The following is a 19,931-nucleotide window of genomic DNA, read 5'->3' on the forward strand; positions in this document are numbered from 1 at the left end:
CGGGTGCCCCGTCCCCAGGCACTGTGTGCCCTCCCGGCTTGGCACCGGTGCCTTGTGCCACCCAGTGCCCGCGGCACTGCCGGGACCTGCAGCAGGGGCTGGTCTGCGCGGAGGGGGTGTCCTGCCAGCCCGGCTGCCGCTGCCCCAATGGTGAGTGCAGGACTTCCCCGGAACCCCCCCCCCCCCCCCCATCCCTGGGACGTTCTCCCCCTGGACTCCCATCACTCCCTGTCCCTCCCTCCAGGCACTCTGGAGCAGTCGGGTCGCTGCGTGCCCCCCAGCCAGTGTCCCTGCCTGTCCCGGGGAGGGCGGCTCTGGGCTGCCGGGAGCCGGTCCCGTGCCGGTTGCTGGAGCTGCCGCTGCAGCGGGGGGTTTCTGAGTTGCACCCCCAGGAGCTGCCCTCCGCCGCGCTGTGCCTTCAGCCGCTGGAGCCGCTGGGGAGCCTGCAGTGTCACCTGCGGCGGGGGCACAAGGGAGCGTTACAGGTGACACCCTGGGGCCATGGGGACAGTGATACCTGCCGGGGGGGGACACACATACATGGGAGAGCGTCAGCTGACACCCGGGGGACAGGGCACATGAGGACGTGGTGGGATGCTGAACCCAGAGAAGGGGACATGGCACCCAGGGGATGCAGAGCACACAGGGCACACAGGACATGGCACCCAAGGGACACGCATGGCACCTAGGGGGAGGCTGCAGGCGGGGAACGTGGCACCCAGGAGATACAGGACATGGCACCTAGGGGACATGGCACCCAGGGAACACAGAGAACCCAGGGGACACATGGCACCCAGGGATGGATGGGAGAGAAGACACATGACACGTAGGGGGACACGCACAACACCCATGGGATATGGCACCCAAGGGGCATGTGTGGCACCCAGCGGGGGCTGCAGGGAGGGATGTGGCACCCAGAGGACATCCATGGCACAGGGAGGGCCACAGGACCCAAGAGACACCCGGAGGGGCCATGGAAGGGAGATAAGGCTCCTGGGGCGGGAGGAGGATGCGCAATAGGCACCCAAGGGACACGGCCCCCATGGGTGCTGCAGGCTGCGTGGGTTGAGACAGGGCATTCAGGGGACCCCCGTCCCCTCCCCCAGTGACTCCCGTGTGTTCCTTCCTCCCAGAACACGGATCGCAGGGCGCTGCGGGGGCGCGGAGCGGCAGAGCCGGCGGTGCCAGGAGGGGCCATGCCCTCCCCTCTGCCCCTGGGCTGGGGGCGAGCGGCACCTGGGAGAGAGCTGGACCGGGGCGGGCTGCGAGCGCTGGTCAGTGAGGGGGGGGCACCCACTGCACCCCTTAGTCCACCCCCTGTGTCCACCCCATCTCCTGCACCCTACATCCTTCCCTCCGTGCTGCCCTCACCTCCTGCACCCCAAATCCGACTCCCCTCTCTGTCCCCCCCCAGCACCTGCACCCCCGAGGGCCCTCAGTGCCAGGCCACCCCCTGTGCTGGTGAGTGAACCCCCACATGGCACAGGCACGCCAGCGGGGAGGGATGGCACCTTGTGACCACCTTCCCCGTGTTCAAAGCCTGACGGGCTCATGGGAAGCCCCTGTGGGACTCCCAACTCCCCTGAGATGATCTTGGGACCCCAAATGTCCTGGAAGGGCCCCAGGACCCCCATTGCCCTCGCTTTGAAAGATCTCGGGACCCTGAGCTCCCCTGGGCCCCCAGAACTTCCCAGAGGACCCCAAGATCTTCAAATCCCTCTGGGGTCCCCTAACCTTCCCCCCACCCCGGGACAATCATGGGACCCTCAACCCCCTCTGGGAAGGATCCTGGGATGCCTAATTCCTCCCCTCCTTGGAGGGTCCCAGGACCCCTAAATCCTGTGGAGGACCCCCAAGTCCTCCTGGGAGGACCTGTGACAGAACCCTGCTGGAACAAAGGGACCCTGGTGCCCATGGTGGTGGCTTTGGGGTGCCCTGTGACCTGTAAGGTGCCATGTGCTCCACATCTCCCCCAGATCTGGGGGTCTGCGTGTGGGGTTCCTGGACCCCCTGCAGCCATTCGTGTGGCACCGGCCTGGCCATGCGGGAGGCCACCTGCACACACCTCAATGGCACCCATGGGGATGGCACCCATGGCAACGGCACCCATGGAGGTGGCATCCATGGAAGTAGCACTCATGGCAATGACACTCATGGAGATGGCACCCATGGCAATGTCATTCGTGGCCATGGCACTCATGACAATGACACCCATGATGATGGCACCCACGGCGATGGCACCCAGGGCCATGGCATCCACCAGGAGGTCAAGGCCTGTTACCTGCGTCCATGCCCAGGTAGGTGGCAGAGTGCCGGGGTGGGGGTGTCCCTGCAGGATGTCCACCCACCGTCACCCTGTGCCACCCACAGCTGCCTGCCCCTGGGGCTCCTGGAGCCATTGGACCCTCTGCTCCTGCCAGACCCCCTGGCAGCACCGGCACCGGCACCGGCTGGGCACTGCAGGCTGCGTGGGCACTGATGGGCAGAGCCGCTCCTGCAACATGTCAGGGTGCTCGGGTGAGCAGGGGGTGGCACTCACAATCTGGGCACTCAGTGCCAGCACCTACTGGGCATCTAGTTCCAGAAGTCTGTACCTGGGCACTCCCTGACTACCTGTAGCCTCCTGCCCATCCCTGGTGCCCTTTGGGTGCCCCCCTGAGTCTTGTGCTCCCCCTCCCCCGCAGAGCTGAGCTGTGCGCCCCCATTCCAGTACCAGCCGTGTGGTCCCCCTTGTGCTGGGCTCTGTGCCAGCCTCCAGCACCCTCAGTTCTGCCTTGTGCCCTCCCAGTGCCAGCCCGGCTGTGTCTGCCCGCAGGCAAGGAGGGGCATGAGATGGGCACAGGGGGCTGTGTGGGAGTGCGGGGCTATGAGAGGGGTAAGGGCGGGCAGGAGGGGACACAGGGGGCTGGGGTAGGACGTGGGGGACCATGAGGAACTGGGGAGGAGAGGGGCTGAGGGGGTATGGCAGGGGCTGGGGCAGTCTCGGCACGGGGCAGAGAAGGACAGAAGAGGATGGGAGGGGCAGAGAGAGTCTGGGGAGGCTGTGGAGGGCTTCTGGGGCTGAGGCCAGGCTTGGGGACACCCTGACTGCTGTTGTGGGGCAGGAGTGAGCCAGGGGACGTTGGGGCTGTGGGGAGGGGTCTGACCTTCCCCCTCAGACCTCCTTCCCAAATGTTAACCTCTCCAGGGGCTGCTGGAGCAGTCGGGGGGGTGCGTGCCCCCCTCCCAGTGCCACTGCCTGCACCCCAGTGCCCCCCAGTCCCTGGCTGCTGGTGTCCGTGTCTGGCTGGGCTGCAAGGAGTGGTGAGAGTTGGGGGCAGGGGAGCTGCCCCACACTTGTGGGGCACAAAGGGGGTGCTCAACTCCCCACCCCCAAACTCTTCTCCTTCCCTTACCAGTGTGTGCCAGAACGGGACCCTGCAGTGTAGCCATAGGCAGTGCTGGGGTGAGTGGGGACCCCCCGGACCCACAGACTCACGCAGACCGTCCCCAGGCCCACAGAGCCCCCCAACCCCACAGACCACCACCAACCCCATGGAACCCCTCCTGTCCACAGAGCTCCCTGGACCTACAGAAGAACCCCACCCTACACAGCTCCCCCCAGAACCCCCAACCCCTTCCAGCCCACAGAGTCCCCTGGACACCCCCAGACCCTCAGCCCATCCCCAGCCCTACAGACCCCCACGCAGCCCCTCAGGACCCCCCATGGCCCCTCATCTGCCCACCTCACACCAGGGGAGCTATCCCTGCCTCCCCTTCCCCAAGCTGGGAGATCCTGGGGAGGTCTCCAGCAGCTCTGTGTCCCCCCCTGCCAGGGCGGCTGCCACTGAGCCCCTGGTCAGAGTGGGGACCCTGCAGCCCCTGCCAGCTCCTGCCCATGCTGCAACCTGGCACTGGAGCACCGAGCCTGGCATGGCCAGGAGGGAGTACACTGGATGAGGGGACACCAGTGGCTGAGTGGACACCAGACGAGGGGACATTGGATGAGGGGACACTGGTGGCTGAGGGGACAGCAGCAGCTGAGTGGATACAGGATGAATGGACATCGAATGAGGGGACACTGGTGGCCGTGGGGACACCAGTGACAGAGGAGACACCAGTGACAGAGGGGACACCAGTGACAGAGGGGATGCCAGCTGAGTGGACACCAGTGGCTGAGTGGACACTGGCTGAGACAACGCTGGCAGCTGAGGGGACATCAGTGGCTGAGGGGACACAGGTGGATGAGGGTACACCAGTCGAGGTGACGTTGGCAGCTGAAAGGATACCAATGGGCAAGGGAATGCCAATGATGGAGACAACATCAGCCAAGGGGACACTGATGCCTGAGGTGACACAGCCCAAGGAGACACCAGCAGAGGTGGCACTGCCTGAGGGGACCCAGGTGGCCTCGCTGCAGTGGCGCTACCGGACCTGTCTGGACCCCCAGAGTGGCCTGGCCTGGGGGGGGCCCGCGGCTGCCTGCTCATCTGAGCTGCGCCAGCAGCGGCCCTGCCCAGACACCTCCCTGTGCCAAGGTATTGGTGGGTGCCAGCGGGGTGCCAGGGGTGTCACACTGGTGTGCTGGTGATGACACCCCTGTGACCCCACCTAGACTTCTGCCTCTGGAGCCCCTGGGGACCCTGGGGACCTTGCCCAGATCCCTGTGGTGGTGGCTACCGCCTGCGCCAGCGCCAAGCCTGGCACCCAGCTGGTGCTTGGCACTGCCACGGTGCCCAGACCCAGACCCAGAGCTGCCCCACTGCCCCATGCCCAGGTAATACACTCCTGGGACTCCACCAGTGCCCTGACCCCCACCCTGTGCCCACGTTTGGGGTGCCAGGAACATGGCCAGGCCCGGTGTCCCTGTGCCTGTGCTGACCTCTGGCCCCATATCGAGTGTCTTCAGGGGCCCTGCACAGCTGGCACCTGCTCCACAGCACAGCCCCTGCCCCACCGTGCTGCCCCCACTCCATAGTGCTACCCCCACCCCATAGCACTGCCCACCTGCCCCACAGACTGCCAGTGCCCCCCGGGGCAGCTGCTGCAGGATGGGGACTGCGTGGATGTCACCATCTCTGGGGACAACGGCACTCGCCAGCTGCCACCGGCGGAGATGACACAGCAACAGTGCCACAACTGGTGGGTGCCACTGCTGTGGGGTGCCACCACTAGTGGGTGCCACAAGTGGTGGGTGCCACCACCAGTGTCTCTCCCGGCACAGCACATGCCAGAACAGGACCTTCAGCTGCCCAACGTCACCGTGTCCCTCCTATGGGCCATGGTCACCGTGGGGACCCTGCTCCAGGAGCTGTGGTGGTGGCAGCACCTCCCGGCACCGCGACTGCCACCGGAATGCCAGTGGGGTGGCCTGTGGTGACACTGGCACCAAGGAGACAGCTGAGTGCAACCAACAGCCCTGCCCTAGTGAAGAGCACCCTGGTGAGTGGTGTGACAGGATGGTGCCGATGAGGTGCCAGTGGTGATGATGGTGGCAGTGATACTGGTGGTGCTGATGATGGCGCTGAGGTGCCAGTGCTGGTGATGCTGATGATGCTGGTGTTGGCACCAGTGACAGTGACAGTGCCACTGCTGATGCTGGTGATGACAGTGATGGTGCTGGTGTTGGCTCCAATGACAGTGCCAGTGCCACTGCTGATGCTGGTGATGACAGTGATGGTGGCAGTGCCAGTGCTGGTGATGGTGCTGGTGATGCTGATGGTGGTGGTTGCCACTGTTGGTGACAGTGCAAGTGATGACGGTGCCAGTGCCAGTTCCATGCCTTGTGCCCACACAGCCTGTCCCACTGATGAGCTGTGGCAAGACCCAGAGGTGCCCTACGGCTGCAACCAGAGCTGCCAGGACATTGGGCATGAGCCCCCACCTGACTGCCCTGTGCCACCAGCTGCAGGCTGTGTGTGCCAGCCTGGGCACTACCGTAATGACAGCGGGCACTGTGTTTCTGCTGCCCAGTGCCACTGCTGGCACCGTGGGCAGCTGCACCAGGTCAGTGATGTCACAGGGGTTCTGGTGGTGGCAGGTGCCCCGTGGCACTCTTTGACCCTTTTTTTCCCCCTTGGCCAGGCTGGCAGCGAGTGGCAGGAGTTGTGCCAGGTGTGCCACTGTGTGGCTGGGAGGGTGGCCTGTGGCCCTCTCCAGTGCTCCCCAGTCACCTGCCCTGAGGTAGGGGGTGCTAGGGGCTGGGCACCAGTGGGGAGGGGCATTTGTATGGCAGGGGTACTGGTGGTGTACGGGCATTGTTGGGGAGGGGGCACTTGGAAAGGGGCACTGGAAGGGTGGGGGCACCAGTGGGGATGGGGCATCGGTGGGGAGGAGGAGCTGGTGGTGGTGAACACTGGCTGGGAGTTGTGCCCATCGGCATGGGGCACAGGGGCTGTGTGAGTCTGATGATACCATCCTCTGCCCCGCAGGGCTCCGTCAAGGTCCGGGAGCCAAGCGGCTGCTGCCCTGTGTGCCGGGAGCTGTGGCCAGGTGAGGACCCGGGGACCTGGGCATGAGTGGGCACTCCCCAGGCACCCCCTGGGACCTCCAAGCTTCACCACAGGCACTGCCAGTGGGGAGGTGCTGGGGCAGTGTGGGCAGGGTGGCAGGCCTGGCAGTGCCAGCCCCGTGTCCCCTGGCCACAGATGTGTCCCCCTCCACGTGCCACCGCGTCACCGAGCTGCGGAACATCACCCAGGGCCCCTGTGCCCTGCCTGGGGTCAGCGTCACCTCCTGTGTTGGGCATTGCCCGTCACGCACTGCCGTCACCACCCAGGTCAGCTGGGCCCTCCGGCACCCATGGGTGCCCCTGGTGTTTCCCATTGTCCCCCCCTTCCCAGCACCCACGGGTGCTCCTGGTGCCATCACCTCCCATTACCCCCCAGGACCAGTGGGTGCTCTCAGTGCCTCTCACTGCCCTCCTCCACCATCCGTGTGTGTCCCTATCACCCCCTAGCATCCGTGGGTGCCCCCCACTGCCCCACCTCCCCCACCCATGCGTGCCCCTGATGTTTCCCATCACTGCCTCCATCCTCTATGGATACCCCCATCACCCATCCCTATCACCCGTGGGTACCTCCCATGGTCCTCCCTCAGCCCCCATGGGTGCCCTTGGTGCCCCCATCAACCACCCCAGTCCTGTGGGTGCCCCTGGTGCCCCCTAGTGCCCACGGGTGCCTCCCAGCACCCATGGGTGCCCCCTAGGAGCCGTACCTGCGCAGCCTGTGCCAGTGCTGTAGTTACCAGCTGGACCCTGCCAGCCCTGTCCGCACCCTGCGGCTGCTCTGCCCGGGAGGGGGCACCCGGCCTGTGCTGCTGCCCCGGATCAGTGCCTGCCACTGCTCTGCATGCCAGGGTGAGGGGGAGCAAGGACAGGACCCCAGGGTGTGACACCCTGAGCCCGTGCTGCTGCCAGAGTGAGGGAGGGGCAGGGTACTGGCATCATCCCCAGGCTCCTGGTGTTGGCACTGAAGCAGGTGCTAGGGTGAGTGGGTGCAGGTCGGGGTGGGGGCCAAGGACAGAACCCCAAGGTGCAGCACTCTGGGCCTGTCCTGCTTCCAGGGTGTGGGACTGGGGGATGTCAGAGTGGTGGCATCACCCTGAGGGTTGCAGCACCCCAAACTCTTGGTGTTTGGACCACAGAAGGTGCCAGACTGAGTGGGTTAATGTCAGGGTGAGGTTCAGTGCATGGGAGTCAGGATCAGAGGTCAGTGTGGGGGGTCAGGGTGGGTGCAATCCCCTCAGCCTTGTCCCCTCTGCCACAGGTGGGGACTTTTCCCAGCACTGACCCAGCACAGTTCCTGCCCTGGCAACACCTCTGTGAGCTGGGACACCCCTGAGGAGCTGGGAGGGACACCCCCGAGGAGCTGGGAGATGTTTCTGTCCTATTTCTGCTCAGGCTCCCTTAGACTGTCCCTCAGAACCTGCAGCTGGCAAAGTTAAAGCAGCTTTCAAGAAATGGGCTCTGAATTTCTTTGTGTCCTCTGGAACAGGAGGTTCTCCTCCTCCTCTGCTCTGCCCTGGTGAGACCACAGCTGGAAGACTGGGTCCAGTTCTGAGCTCCCCAGTTCGAAGAGGCAGGGAACTACTGGAGAGAGTCCAGGGGAGGCTGGGAAGCTGCTGAGGGGCCTGGAACATATCTGTGAGGAGGAAAGGCTGAGAGCCCTGGGGCTGCTGAGCCTGGAGAAGAACAGCCCCAGAGAGGATCTGATCAGTGCTCAGCAAGAGATAAAGGGTGAGGGGCAAGAGGATGGGGCTGGGCTCTTGTGGCCAGAGACAGGACAAGGGGCAGTGGGCACAAAATGGAACCCCCCGGAGGTTCTATCTGAAGAGGAGGAGAAATTTCTCTGGTGTGAGGGTGCTGGAGCCCTGGAGCAGGCTGCCCAGAGGTTGCTGAGGATCCTGGGCAGGGTCAGGTGCTGGAGGGTGATGTCCAGAAGCTAACACATGAGACATCAGCTGGGGCTCTGACACAAGGCAGCCATCTCCTCACTCCCAGCTTTCCACACAAAGGCAGAAATTTGCCCTTCCCTTATCTCAAAGCTCCTGTGACCCTTGGGGACTTTCCAGTGCTCACCCAGGGTTGACACCATGTGGTGGTTTCAACCCAGCCAGCGGCTGAATTCCCAAACCACAATCCCAAGACCCCCATGATTAGGTGTCTGAGAAAGTCACATGAAACCCTGTGGGTTGAGATCAGGAGAGTTTGATAGAACCATCCAATGTCCTGCCCCTCACACAGTATGTGCCACAGAGAGAACAGCAAGAGCAGCAGAAGCCAGCCAGAAAACCACCTCCTCCCTCAAAGCCTGCAACCAGCAAAGCAGACAAGCCCCAACCCCCCCAAACCAGAAGCCAGGGGAAAAAAAAAAAAAGCCCCCAGAAACAGGAACTGTCTCAAAGAAGAACATAGAGAAGTGTGACCAGCAGGACCAAGGAGGTAGTTCTGCCACTTTGTTCTGCTCTGCTGACACCCCCACCTGCAGTACTGTACCCAGTTCTGGGATCCACAACCCAAGAAGGACGTGGACCTGGTGGAAAGGGTCCATGATGATCAGGTGGCTGGAGAACCTCCTCTATGGGAACAGGCTGAGAGAGCTGGAGCTGTTCAGCCTGGAGAAGGCTCCAGGGAGACCTCAGAACAGCCTTCCAGGACATGAACAGGGCTACAGGAGAGCTGGAGAGGGACTTTTTACAAGGGCTTGTAGTGATAGGACAAGGGGCAATGGTTTGAAACTGGAGCAGGGGACATTTAGGCTGGATATCAGGAGGAAGTTCTCTATAATGAGGGTGGTAAAATACTGGAACAAGTTGCCCAGAGATGTGGTTAAGGCCCCATCCCTGGAGACATTCAAGGTCAGACTTGATGTGGCAGCACAGCCTGATGGCGTGGCAGCTGCTCCTCCCAGTTTGGTATCACAATTTGATAGTACCCAGTACAGCAACACAACAGCTCTCATCCATTTCCCCAAGGTGACAAACACCACCTCAGGGAGCACACAGAGCACATAATGGTTCATGTAACACTGCCAGGAAAGCTGCTCTGGCCTGCTGAGACCACATCTGGAGTACTAGGTCCAGATCTGGGCTCCCCAGTTCAAGAGGAACAGGGAGAGAGTCCAGTGGAGGCTATGAGGATGCTGAAATGACAGCAAAGGTGAGAGACCTGGGGCTGCTTAGTCTGGAGAAGACTGAGAAGAGATCTTATCAATGTTTACCAATATCTGAAGGGTGGGGAGCAAGAGGTCTCTTGTCAGTGGTGTCCTGTGATAGGACATGGGACAATGGATACAAACTGGAACCCAGGAGGTTCCATCTCAACAGAGGAAAAATTTGTTTACTGTGAGGGTGCTGGAGCCCTGAAACAGGCTGCCCAGAGAGGCTGTGGAGTCTCCTTCTTTGAAGACTTTGAAGACCCATCTGGATGCATTCCTGTGACCTGCCCTAGGTGATCCTGCTTTGGCAGGAGAGTAGGACTAGATGACTTCCAGAGATCCCTTCAACCCCCCACCACTCTGTGATTCCATGAAAGCAAATGTATTCATGTGGTGAACACACTGAGGGAAAAGAACCTACACAATTAACAAGCTTTAATTTTATTTTCTCATCTCAACCCCTTTGGGTCCAAAGAGGAAACTGAGCTCGCAGCTGAGCTTCAACCCAGTTGCTGTCACCAAACTCTCTTCCACATCCCTCCTGGGTGGGACGGAGAGGAGGACTGGGAGCAAAAGAAAAACCCAGAGCCCCGTGGGTTGAGAAAAGGGGAGTTTAATGGGATAATAAAAAACCCTGGATTTCACAGGAAGTGCAGCAAAAGCAAGACAGAGACAGAGAAAGGGCAACCCATAAGGGGAATTAAAAACAGCGAACCCCAGGAATGGGAACCATCTCAGGTCACAGTCTGAACTCTAAGCCCCACCATCCTCTGTCCCCATTAGCCCTTCCTTTACACAGCAGGCACAACATCAGCATGGTGCTGAGAACCCATTGGTTGCTTCAGCTATGGTTTTGGTTGGGATTTCCCTCCCAGCTGAACCCTGGACAGGTGGTCCCACTACAACACATTGCCGTGACCTTCCTGGTGAAGCTCTTCCCACACTCACTGCAGGCAAAGGGACATTTGGCCACACATTTCAGGGTGGTGTCCATTCTGCAGGCTGAGGGAAGGATCTGCCAACCAACTGATGTTGGAGCCATCACCTTACAGTGCTGCCCAGGACAAGGGGAGAGGGTCTCTCCTGCGTGGGTAAGGGGCTGGGTTTGGACTGAAGCTCTTGCTCCACTCTGTGCAGGCAGAGCATCACTCACTGGTGTGGGTGACAAAGTGACTTTTTTGGGTGAAACTCTTGCCACAGTCTGGGCAGGTGAAAGGCTTCTTGCTGATGTGGACACGCTGGTAGGAGACCAGGCTGCGTTTGCAGATGAATCTCTTGCTGCACCCACTGCAGGCAAAGGGCTTCTCTCCGCTGTGGGTGCGCTGGTGAACGATCAGGGGTGGCATTGCAGCTGAAGCTCTTGCCGCACTGGCTGCAGGTGAAGGGCTTCTCGCCAGTGTGGGTGAGATGGTGTTTGTTAACGTTGCCTTTGGAGCTGAATTTCTTGCCACACTCGCTGCAGGTGAAGCGCTTCTCCCTGGTGTAGCTTTTCTGGTGCTGTGTCAAGTGGCTGAAGCTCTTGCCACATTCAACAGAGGCAAAGAGCTTCCCCCTGGCGTGGGATCTTCTGGTGCTCCATCAGGTTGTACTTCTGGCAGAAGCTCTTCCCGCAATCGCCGCATGCAAAGGACTTCTCGCCAGTGTCGATGCGCCGGTGCTTGACCAGGGCATGGCTGCGGATGAAGCTCTTGCCACACTCGGTGCAGCTGAAGGGCTTCTCGCCGGTGTGGCGGCACTGGTGGTAGACCAGCTGGTTGTTGCGGCTGAATCACTTGTCACACTCCCTGCAGGCAAAGGGCTTTTCACCCGTGTGGGTACATTGGTGAATAACCAGGGTGGCGTTGCGGCTGAAGCTCTTGCCACACTCACTGCAGGCAAAGGGCTTCTCACCAGTGTGGGTGCGCTGGTGAATGGCCAGCGTGGCACTGCGGCTGAAGCTCTTGCTGCACTCTGGGCAGGGGAAGGGTTTCTCGCTGGTGTGGATGCACTGGTGGGAGACCGGTAAGTTTGTGGTTGAACTTCTTGCCACACTCGGTGCATAAAAAGGGATCCTTGCCTGTGTGGATGCGCTGGTGGGTGACCAGGCTGACTTTGTGGTTGAACCTCTTGCCACACTCAGTGCAGCCAAAAGGCTTCTTGCCAGTGTGGATGTGCTGGTGGTAGACCAGGCTGACTTTGTGCTTGAATCTCTTGCTGCACTCAGTGCAGGCAAAAGGCTTCAGCCCAGTGTGGAGGTGCTGGTGCCCAGTCAGGTCACCCTCCTTGCTGAAGCTCTTCCCACACTTACTGCAGGCCAAGGGAAGTTTGGCTACATGGTTGCAGGTGGTGCTCATCCTGCAGGCTGAGGAAGGGATCTGCCTGCCACTGGACACCTTCTCCAGACAGAGATCCTGAGGCTCAGGCATGTGGGGCTGTAGGCTGAGGGAATCTCTTGAGGACAAAGGCCTTTGGCTTTCCATCTGCTCTGCCACCACTGCTCTCCCCTCCTCCTTAGGCCTCTGCTTGTCATCTGCCAAGAGAAAGGAACTGTACCCTTAGCTGTCACAGCTCAAGCCTGCCTGGAGACCCCCGCAGCTGTGTCCATCCCTCCCCAGAAGAAAGATTGACCATCAAAAGATGGCCACAGACAATAGGTAGCTCTTGTGGGGTGACCTGCTCCAACTCACTGCCTGTCTGTCAAGGAGCCTTCCCTCGCTTGGAGCCCAGCAAGCTGAACACTCCTCTCCCTCTGTCCCTCCAGTGCTCACCTGCCCCAAAACTATGGCCGGGACCTCCCAGGTCAGCCAGGCCTTGGGGACACCCAATGTAGGAGCCCTTTTCTGGTTCTGTCCTCACAAGGACCTCAGAATTGGCATCACCTGCATGCAGAGAGCGCAGTGGTGAGCATTGGCAGGGCCAGAGCAGCCACAGATGTCATTACCCAGTGCCCACCCCTCCTGCACCAGCAGCCTGCAAAGCAGCTGGTCCCCTCAGCCCTACTCACAGGCAGTGGGCTCTTGGGACACATCCTTGTGCTGGAAGCTCCAGTGGTGCCCACCAAACACCTCATCCTTGATTCTCACCATGGCCTCTGCTTAGATGCCTGTAGAGGGAAAGGCACAGTCTGTGCATTGGTGGAAAGTGGGGAGGGTTGGTGACAGTGGCTGCAGATGAATCAGTATGTGCCCAGGTTCAGGACACCCAGACCAGTTGTGGAGATGTGGTGCTGAGGCTGTAGATGAGCCAGAGTGTGCCGAGGAACAGGCTGTCCAGGGCAGTGGTGCAGATGTGGTGCTGAGGGCCATGGTTTAATTGTGACCTGGCAGTATTGGGTTAACACTTGGACTCCATGATCCCAGAGGTCTCTTCCAACCTGAATGATTCTCTGCCTGTGACTACAGCTCCTGCATTTTCCCAGCACTAAACCTCCCCCGGGGCCAGGAAGCTCCTGTCCCAACCCCACAGCCATACTTCAAACCCCCCTAACAGGCCCCTCAGCGCTGCGAGGTGCTGATGGAGCCAAACATGGTAGAATGCCACCCTCAGCCCCAGCCACACCTCCAGCTGACACTGCAGCCCAGGAGCTGACACTGCCTTTACCCAGGGATGTCAGGAGCTCGTAGATGTCCAGCACGACGCTGCGGTAGAGCTCCTGCTGCTCCTCTGTGATGGCCTCCCACTCGGCACGGCTCAGGTAGACAGCGACGTCCTCGAAGGTCACTGGTACCTGCCACACAAGGATTGCAGCCTCTGTCACATGGGGGGAGCCTCAGCCATGAGGCAAAAGGGGCTTGTGTAAGATTTATGCTCCAGGGGCGATACCCAGCCCTGGAAAGAGCTCCCACAGGGTGAGATTTAGAGATCAAGGGCAGTGCTGGGACTGAGCAGCTTCGGGGAGGAAATTCTGGACCTTCAGAGAGCAACATCACAGAGATGCTGCCTGCAGTGGTGGCGCTATTCTTGGGGCAGCTCCTGCTGACCCTGCATGGTTCCATCCTACTGTAATGGTGCTGGCATGAAGCTGTAATGAAGGGGTTTGGGCTCTGCTCAGCCAGGCCATAAAGAGAAGTGGGACATAATGCCTGGATGCGTTCCTACATGATCTGGTACAGGTGATCCTGCTCTGGCAGTGGGGGTGGACTAGATCTTTCAAGGTCCCTCCCAGTCCTTAACATTGTGATAAAGAGAACAGTGAGCTGGATAGCTGAGGGGGTACAAGGATAGGGGTCAGGGTGAATGCTAAGGAGGGAGGGAAGCTTCTGAGAGACTTGGAGGAAGCAATAGCATAAGGTGATGGGAACACTGTTACCAGGGAGGGGGGAAATGTCATGGGGCATAAAAATCACAGAGGGGCAACGTCACAGGGAAGAGCAATGCAGAGGGCTGGCAGGGGGCAATGGGACAGGGGCAAGGACCAAGGCGAGGACTGTGTCGTGGAGGAGCTTGGGACAGAAATATCCGGGTGGGGAGCATCATGAGGGGGACGCAAGGAATTCAGAGTGAGCCATGCTGGCGGCTAATGAGAGGATGCAGCAGGACCCTCCCCAGCGAAACGTGCACGGGGGAGGGATACGGCTAGAGCTAGACATCGAGGAGCTCGTTTGCAGGGAGGCCGGAGTCGGGCCACACTCCGCCACGGCCCGGCTCCTACCTGCGTCTGCCCTGCCCATGGTGGCCGTGAAGGCCCCGGCCGGGGGATCCCTGCTTCTCGCCGCGGCTCCTCACTCCTCGAGGAGGGTTCTTGCTTCCTGCCAGGGACCTTCGCTTCCCACCAGGAGGCTCCCGCTGCCGCCCAGGATCCCCGCTGTCCCTTCTGCTCTGAGAGTAGCCGACCCGCTCCGGCCGCACCTCTCCCCACACCCCCGCACGTCAGGGCAACCTTGCGAAGCATTCACTGCACCTCCCCCTACCGCGACCGCTGCCTTTGTCGCGAGGCCGAGAGCCACTTTCGGCCCTGGCCCCACCTCCCCCAGCAGCGCGGCCGTGAGCACGTGACCCGCCGGTTGGAGCGGCCGCTCACGTGAGCCGCGGCGGCGCCGCCATTGGCTCGTCCGCTGCGTTGCTGCGGGACTGCCTTCCGCACTGCTCCTGGGGCGCAGCCGAGCGGGGTGAGGATGGTGTCTGTTGGCACAGATGGCACTGCGGCGGGTGCAGAGTGCATCTGCTGGAGGGGTCGGAGGCCCTCCAGAGGACTCTGTCCAGGCCGGAGCGGTGCGGAGCCGGCAGCTCTCCTTGCCCGGGGGTACAGCTGGCGCGCAGTAGCGCTGCTGTGGAGCAGGTCTGAGCCGCTGTGTGACACGAAGCGATCGTCCCCGCGTTTGTACAGTGCAGAGTGCTCATCCTATCCGACCCCCCGGCGCAGAATTGGGAGTGCTCGTCGGAGAGTAAAGGCTGCAGCTCTGCCTCTGGCCATGTGCCATGCACGCTGGTGCTGAGCGCTGCCTCCACCCAGGCAGAGCTGCTGAAGGCAGACGTTGCCGTGCAGAGCCTATGCTGCAGGAAGTGACTGACTGGAAAAAGAGGAAGCATAACCCCCATTTCCCCAAAAAGGGAGATAAGGAGAACCTGGGGAACTACAGACCAGTCAATCTGACCTCAGTGCCTGGCAAGATCACAGAGCAGATCCTCCTGGAGACTCTGGGCAGATGGATAATAGGTGGTTGGTGGTAACCAAGAAGGCTTCACCGAGGGCAAATACTGAGAAATTTGGTGGCCTTTTGTGACAGGGCCATAACATTGGTGGATAAGGGAAAAGAAAGTGATGTCATTGCTCTGGACTTCTGCAAAGTGATTGACCATGTCCCATGCTATATCCCAGTCCCTAAATTGCAAAGACATGGATTTGACAGATGGAGCACTGGCTGCATAAGGGTTGGCTGGGTGGCTGGTATGATGAGTTGTGATCAACGTTGGAATGCAGACCTGTGTCAAGTAGTGTCCCTCAGGGGTCAATAGTTGAACCAGTGCTGTTTAGTATCTTTGTGGGTCATACAGACACTGAGATCCAGGCACCCTCAGCAAGTTTCCTGACAACACCAAGCTGTGTTGTGCAGCTGTCTGGAGGGAAGGGATAGAGTCCTGCTCTGGAGCCCCTAACACAAGTACATGAGTCTGTTGGAAGGGGTCTAGAGGAGGCCACAAAGATCATCGAAGGGCTGGAGACCTTTCCTACAAGGACAGGCTGAGGGAGCAGGGCCTTTTCAACCTGGAGAAGATACCAGGGAAACCTTGGTGCAGCCTTCCAGCACCTGAAGGGCACTACAGGAGAGCTGGGGAGGGACTTTTGATAAGGGTGTGTGGTGACAGGACAAGGGGCAAGGGTTTGAAACTAGAGCAGGAGAGGTTTAGGCTAGACAGTAGCAAGTTCTTTATTATGAGGGTGGCAAGACACTGGAATAAGTTGCACAGAGAAACTCTGGACACCTCATCCCTGGAGGTGTTTAAGACCAGGCTCGAAGAGGCTTTCAGCAATGTAGACTAGTGGGAGGTGTCCTTGCCCATGGCAGAGGGGTTAAACCAGATGATCATTAAGGTCCCTTCCATCCCAAGCCATGCTATGAAATCCTGTGTCTCCAAGTGTCTGGGCAGCAGACTAGAAAGTGCAGCTTTATGAGCTGACAGGGGGTGAGCTCTGATTTCTGTCCCCTGCAGAAGCAAAGCCAAGCAGGCGTCTCAAGTCTGGGTGCCTACTGGCTTGTGGCCACCACCTCGCTCCACATTCCTCCTTGCTGCTGTGGAGCACAGACCACCACACCTCCAGCAGCCTGTGCCTGCTCTGCTCCCCCTGTGTTTCTTAGCAATGTTGTTCTGTGCTCCCAACACAGTGCACAGGGAGCACTGGGGGAAGAGCTCTGCCACAGCAGCAGGAGAGAATCCTCTCCTTGGTGTGCACACCACAGTGCACCATCAGCTCCTTCTGGTGTTGCTCAGGGCAGGGGTAGAGCCACCTCCCTGTGTAGGCAGGGTCTGGGTTCACATTGAAGCTCCTGCCACATTGGGGGCAGGCAGAGCATCACTCACTGGCATGGGTGTGCTGGTGGGTGACAAAGCGACATTTGCGGGTGAAGCTCTTGCCACACTCGTGGCAGGTAAAGGGCTTCTCCCTGCTGTGGATGACCTGGTGGATATCCAGGTTGCTTTTGTAGGTGAAGCTCTTGCCGCACTCTGTGCAGAGATAGGGTTTCTCACCGGTGTGGATACGCTGGTGGGAGATGAAGTGGCCTTTCTGGGTGAAGCTCTTGCCACACTCAGCACAGAGAAAGGGCTTCACACTGTTGTGGATGCGCTGGTGCATGACCAGGGTGCTTTTTTGGTTGAAGCTCTTGCCACACTTGGGGCATTCAAAGGGCTTCTCGCCAGTGTGGATGCGCTGGTGGATGACCAGGCTGCCTTTGTAGGTGAAACCCTTGCCACATTCTGGGCAGACAAAGGGCTGCTCGCCCGTGTGGATGCGCTGGTGATTGACCAGGCTGACTTTGTACCTGAAGCTCTTGCCACACCCAGGGCAGACATAAGGCTTCATCCCAGTGTGCATGTGCTGGTGCTGGATCAAGTCGTCCTTCCTGGTGAAGCTCTTCCCACACTCACTGCAAGCAAAGGGACGTTTGGCCACACGTTTTTGGGCGGTGCCTGTCCTGCAGCCAGAGGGAGGGATCTGCCAACCACTTGACACCGGAGCCAGCACCTTCTCCAGGCAGAGATCCTGGTGCTGAGGATTGTGGGGCTGGGGGCTGAGGGAATCCCCTGAGGACAAAGCTCCCTGGCTCTCCATTTGCTCTGCCACTGCTGCTCTCACCTCCTCCTTGGGCCTCTGCTTGTCATCTGCCAAGAAAAGGGAGCTGTGCACATAGCCATAGCTCTGCAGCCTACCTAGAGATCCCCCACAACTGTGTCCACTCCTACCTGCAGATCTGCTCCCTCCCAGAAGAAGAGTTGGCCATCAAAAGCTGGCCACAGAGATAGGGCAGCTCTGAGTTTGGTGACCCGCTCCAAATTGTTACCTGTCTGGCAAGGAGCCTTCCCTCACTCCAAGCACAGTGAGGTTGAACACTCCCCTCCTTCTGTCCCTCCAGTGTTCACCTGCTCCAACACTATGGCTGTGACCTCCTGGGTCACCCAGACCACCAAATCGGATGCACTATGGTGGGCACTGGCAGAGCCAGAGCGGGCACCTAAGTTGGCAGCCAGCACCCGCCCCTCCTGCACCAGCAGCCTGCAAAGCAGCTGGTTCCCTCAGCCCTACTCACAGGCAGTGGGCTCTTGGGACACGTCCTTGTGCTGGAAGCTCCAGTGGTGCCCACCAAACACCTCGTCCTTGGTTCTCACCATGGGCTCTGCCTGGATGCCTGTGGAGGGAAAGGCACAGTCTGTGCATTGGTGGAAAGCGAGGAGGGTTGGTGACAGTGGCTGCAGATGAATCAGCACTAAACCTCCCCTGGGGCCAGGAAGCTCCTCTCCCAACCCCACAGCCATACTTCAAACCCCCCTAACAGGCCCCTCAGCGCTGCGAGGTGCTGATGGAGCCAAACATGGTAGAATGCCACCCTCAGCCCCAGCCACACCTCCAGCTGACACTGCAGCCCAGGAGCTGACACTGCCTTTACCCAGGGATGTCAGGAGCTCGTAGATGTCCAGCATGACGCTGCGGTAGAGCTCCTGCTGCTCCTCTGTGATGGCCTCCCACTCGGCACGGCTCAGGTAGACAGCGACGTCCTCGAAGGTCACTGGTACCTGCCACACAAGGATTGCAGCCTCTGTCACATGGGGGGAGCCTCAGCCATGAGGCAAAAGGGGCTTGTGTAAGATTTATGCTCCAGGGGCGATATCCAGCCCTGGAAAGAGCTCCCACAGGGTGAGATTTAGAGATCAAGGGCAGTGCTGGGACTGAGCAGCTTCGGGGAGGAAATTCTGGACCTTCAGAGAGCAACATCACAGAGAGACACTGCCTGCAGCTGCGAGCTATTCCTGGCGCAGCTCCTGGTGATCCTGCATGGTTCCATCCCACTGAGGCTCTAATGGTGCTGGCATCAAGCAGGGAGGAAAGATCTTGGAATCTGCTTTGCCACAGGATTGACATAAAGATGAGGTGGACAGGGACAGCTACAGGGACAACACAATGTCATGGGGTGAGAGGAGCAGTGATGACTGAGGGAGGAAATGGGGATACTGGAGAGAGACAATGTTATGGGGTAGCAGTGCAGAGGGTTGGATGGGGAGCAACAGCACAAGGGGATGGGAGGGGAACAATGTCACAAGGAGAGTAAATATCATGGAGAAAACAAACAGCAGGGGAAAATATCATGGAGGGGGCCCACGTCAGTGATACCTTACTAACCTAAACATCGTGGAATATACAATTCTCATAGAACGTATCCATTTGTACTAACTTAGAAACATTTAGGAGCATGCAGTCTTTATGTCTAAACTAATAATCATTAACTGTGTAAAGAATAAGAAATTGTAACTGTGGGCTTGAGAAAGAAGAACAAACTGGCTTAGGCTGACTCTGTGGCCAACTTGTTTCACCAACCATATTGGGCAACCTAGAAAGTATGCACAATGAGGAAGTTCAGCTAAAGGCCATAATGGTAGGGGGAGATGGAAGACCCCTAGTGACCACCAGAGGACCCCTGCAGAACACAAAAAGCACGTGCGTAGGAGATTTACATATGTAATGAATTCCCAGAACTAATATGCTAATCACTGTCTAGAAAAATGATGATGATGTATGAGATGTAACCATATATTCTCTGAATTTTACCGGCTTGGGTACACTTAGGTAGAATGATCCCCTAGGTGTCTAGCGTAGGGATAATAAAGAAATGCCTGTTCTCTAACACCTCATTGGTCTTGGGGACCATCACGAGGGGGAGTGGTACAGAGGGTTGGATGGGGACAACAGTTAAGGGGGACTGGCAAGGGCAATGTCATGTGGGGGCTGGGGACAGACACATCGGGGCGACGAGCGTCATGGGGGGGGGGTCGAGGAATTCAGAGCGAGCCATGACAGCGGAAAGTAAGAAGACGCAGCAGAACCCAGACAGGCGTGAGGAGAGTGAGGGGTCCGCCTAGGGCCCGCTAGCGAGGAGGGCTGGGCCAGCCCGGGCCACCTTCTGCCAGCACCCGGCTCCTACCTGCGTCTGCCCTGCCGTGGCAGACAAGGAAGCCCCGGTGAAGGGTCCCTTCTCATCGCCGGGGCTCCTCGCTCTCGGCCAGGGGGTCTTTGCTTCCTTTTGGGGATCTCCGCTGCCCAGCGAGTGGCTCTCGCTGCCTTCCAGTGACTCTCGCTCCCTGCCGCGCTGTCCCTGTTCCTCTCTG

The 19,931-nt window shown here is 59.6% G+C and overlaps 2 protein-coding genes across 2 annotated transcripts in view; one reads left to right on the forward strand and one right to left on the reverse strand.

The window, feature by feature from the left end:
* The window catches only part of LOC128973630 (SCO-spondin-like), a 35,241-nt gene extending 27,870 nt beyond the window's left edge, over window positions 1–7,371 (forward strand). The window contains exons 62-81 of the mRNA XM_054389973.1: window positions 19–150; window positions 245–485; window positions 1,134–1,274; window positions 1,415–1,461; window positions 1,977–2,093; window positions 2,253–2,297; window positions 2,371–2,517; window positions 2,685–2,875; window positions 3,188–3,303; window positions 3,399–3,445; window positions 3,816–4,517; window positions 4,595–4,760; window positions 4,813–4,904; window positions 4,998–5,121; window positions 5,204–5,421; window positions 5,552–5,985; window positions 6,064–6,162; window positions 6,411–6,471; window positions 6,627–6,757; window positions 7,186–7,371. Of these exons, the coding sequence (XP_054245948.1) occupies window positions 19–150; window positions 245–485; window positions 1,134–1,274; window positions 1,415–1,461; window positions 1,977–2,093; window positions 2,253–2,297; window positions 2,371–2,517; window positions 2,685–2,875; window positions 3,188–3,303; window positions 3,399–3,445; window positions 3,816–4,517; window positions 4,595–4,760; window positions 4,813–4,904; window positions 4,998–5,121; window positions 5,204–5,421; window positions 5,552–5,985; window positions 6,064–6,162; window positions 6,411–6,471; window positions 6,627–6,757; window positions 7,186–7,371 (3,437 nt within the window). The remainder of the gene's footprint in view (window positions 1–18; window positions 151–244; window positions 486–1,133; window positions 1,275–1,414; window positions 1,462–1,976; window positions 2,094–2,252; window positions 2,298–2,370; window positions 2,518–2,684; window positions 2,876–3,187; window positions 3,304–3,398; window positions 3,446–3,815; window positions 4,518–4,594; window positions 4,761–4,812; window positions 4,905–4,997; window positions 5,122–5,203; window positions 5,422–5,551; window positions 5,986–6,063; window positions 6,163–6,410; window positions 6,472–6,626; window positions 6,758–7,185) is intronic.
* Window positions 7,372–10,780: 3,409 nt separating this feature from the next.
* LOC128973631 (oocyte zinc finger protein XlCOF6-like) lies at window positions 10,781–19,474 on the reverse strand. Its single transcript, XM_054389974.1, is given in 8 exon segments — window positions 10,781–10,963; window positions 10,965–11,151; window positions 11,225–11,635; window positions 11,637–11,943; window positions 16,635–17,435; window positions 17,861–17,959; window positions 18,218–18,344; window positions 19,454–19,474. Coding segments are annotated over 8 exon segments (2,136 nt in total).
* Window positions 19,475–19,931: the final 457 nt, after the last annotated feature.

Source organism: Indicator indicator, chromosome 20 (genome assembly GCF_027791375.1).
Source record: "Indicator indicator isolate 239-I01 chromosome 20, UM_Iind_1.1, whole genome shotgun sequence".
NCBI lineage: Eukaryota > Metazoa > Chordata > Aves > Piciformes > Indicatoridae > Indicator > Indicator indicator.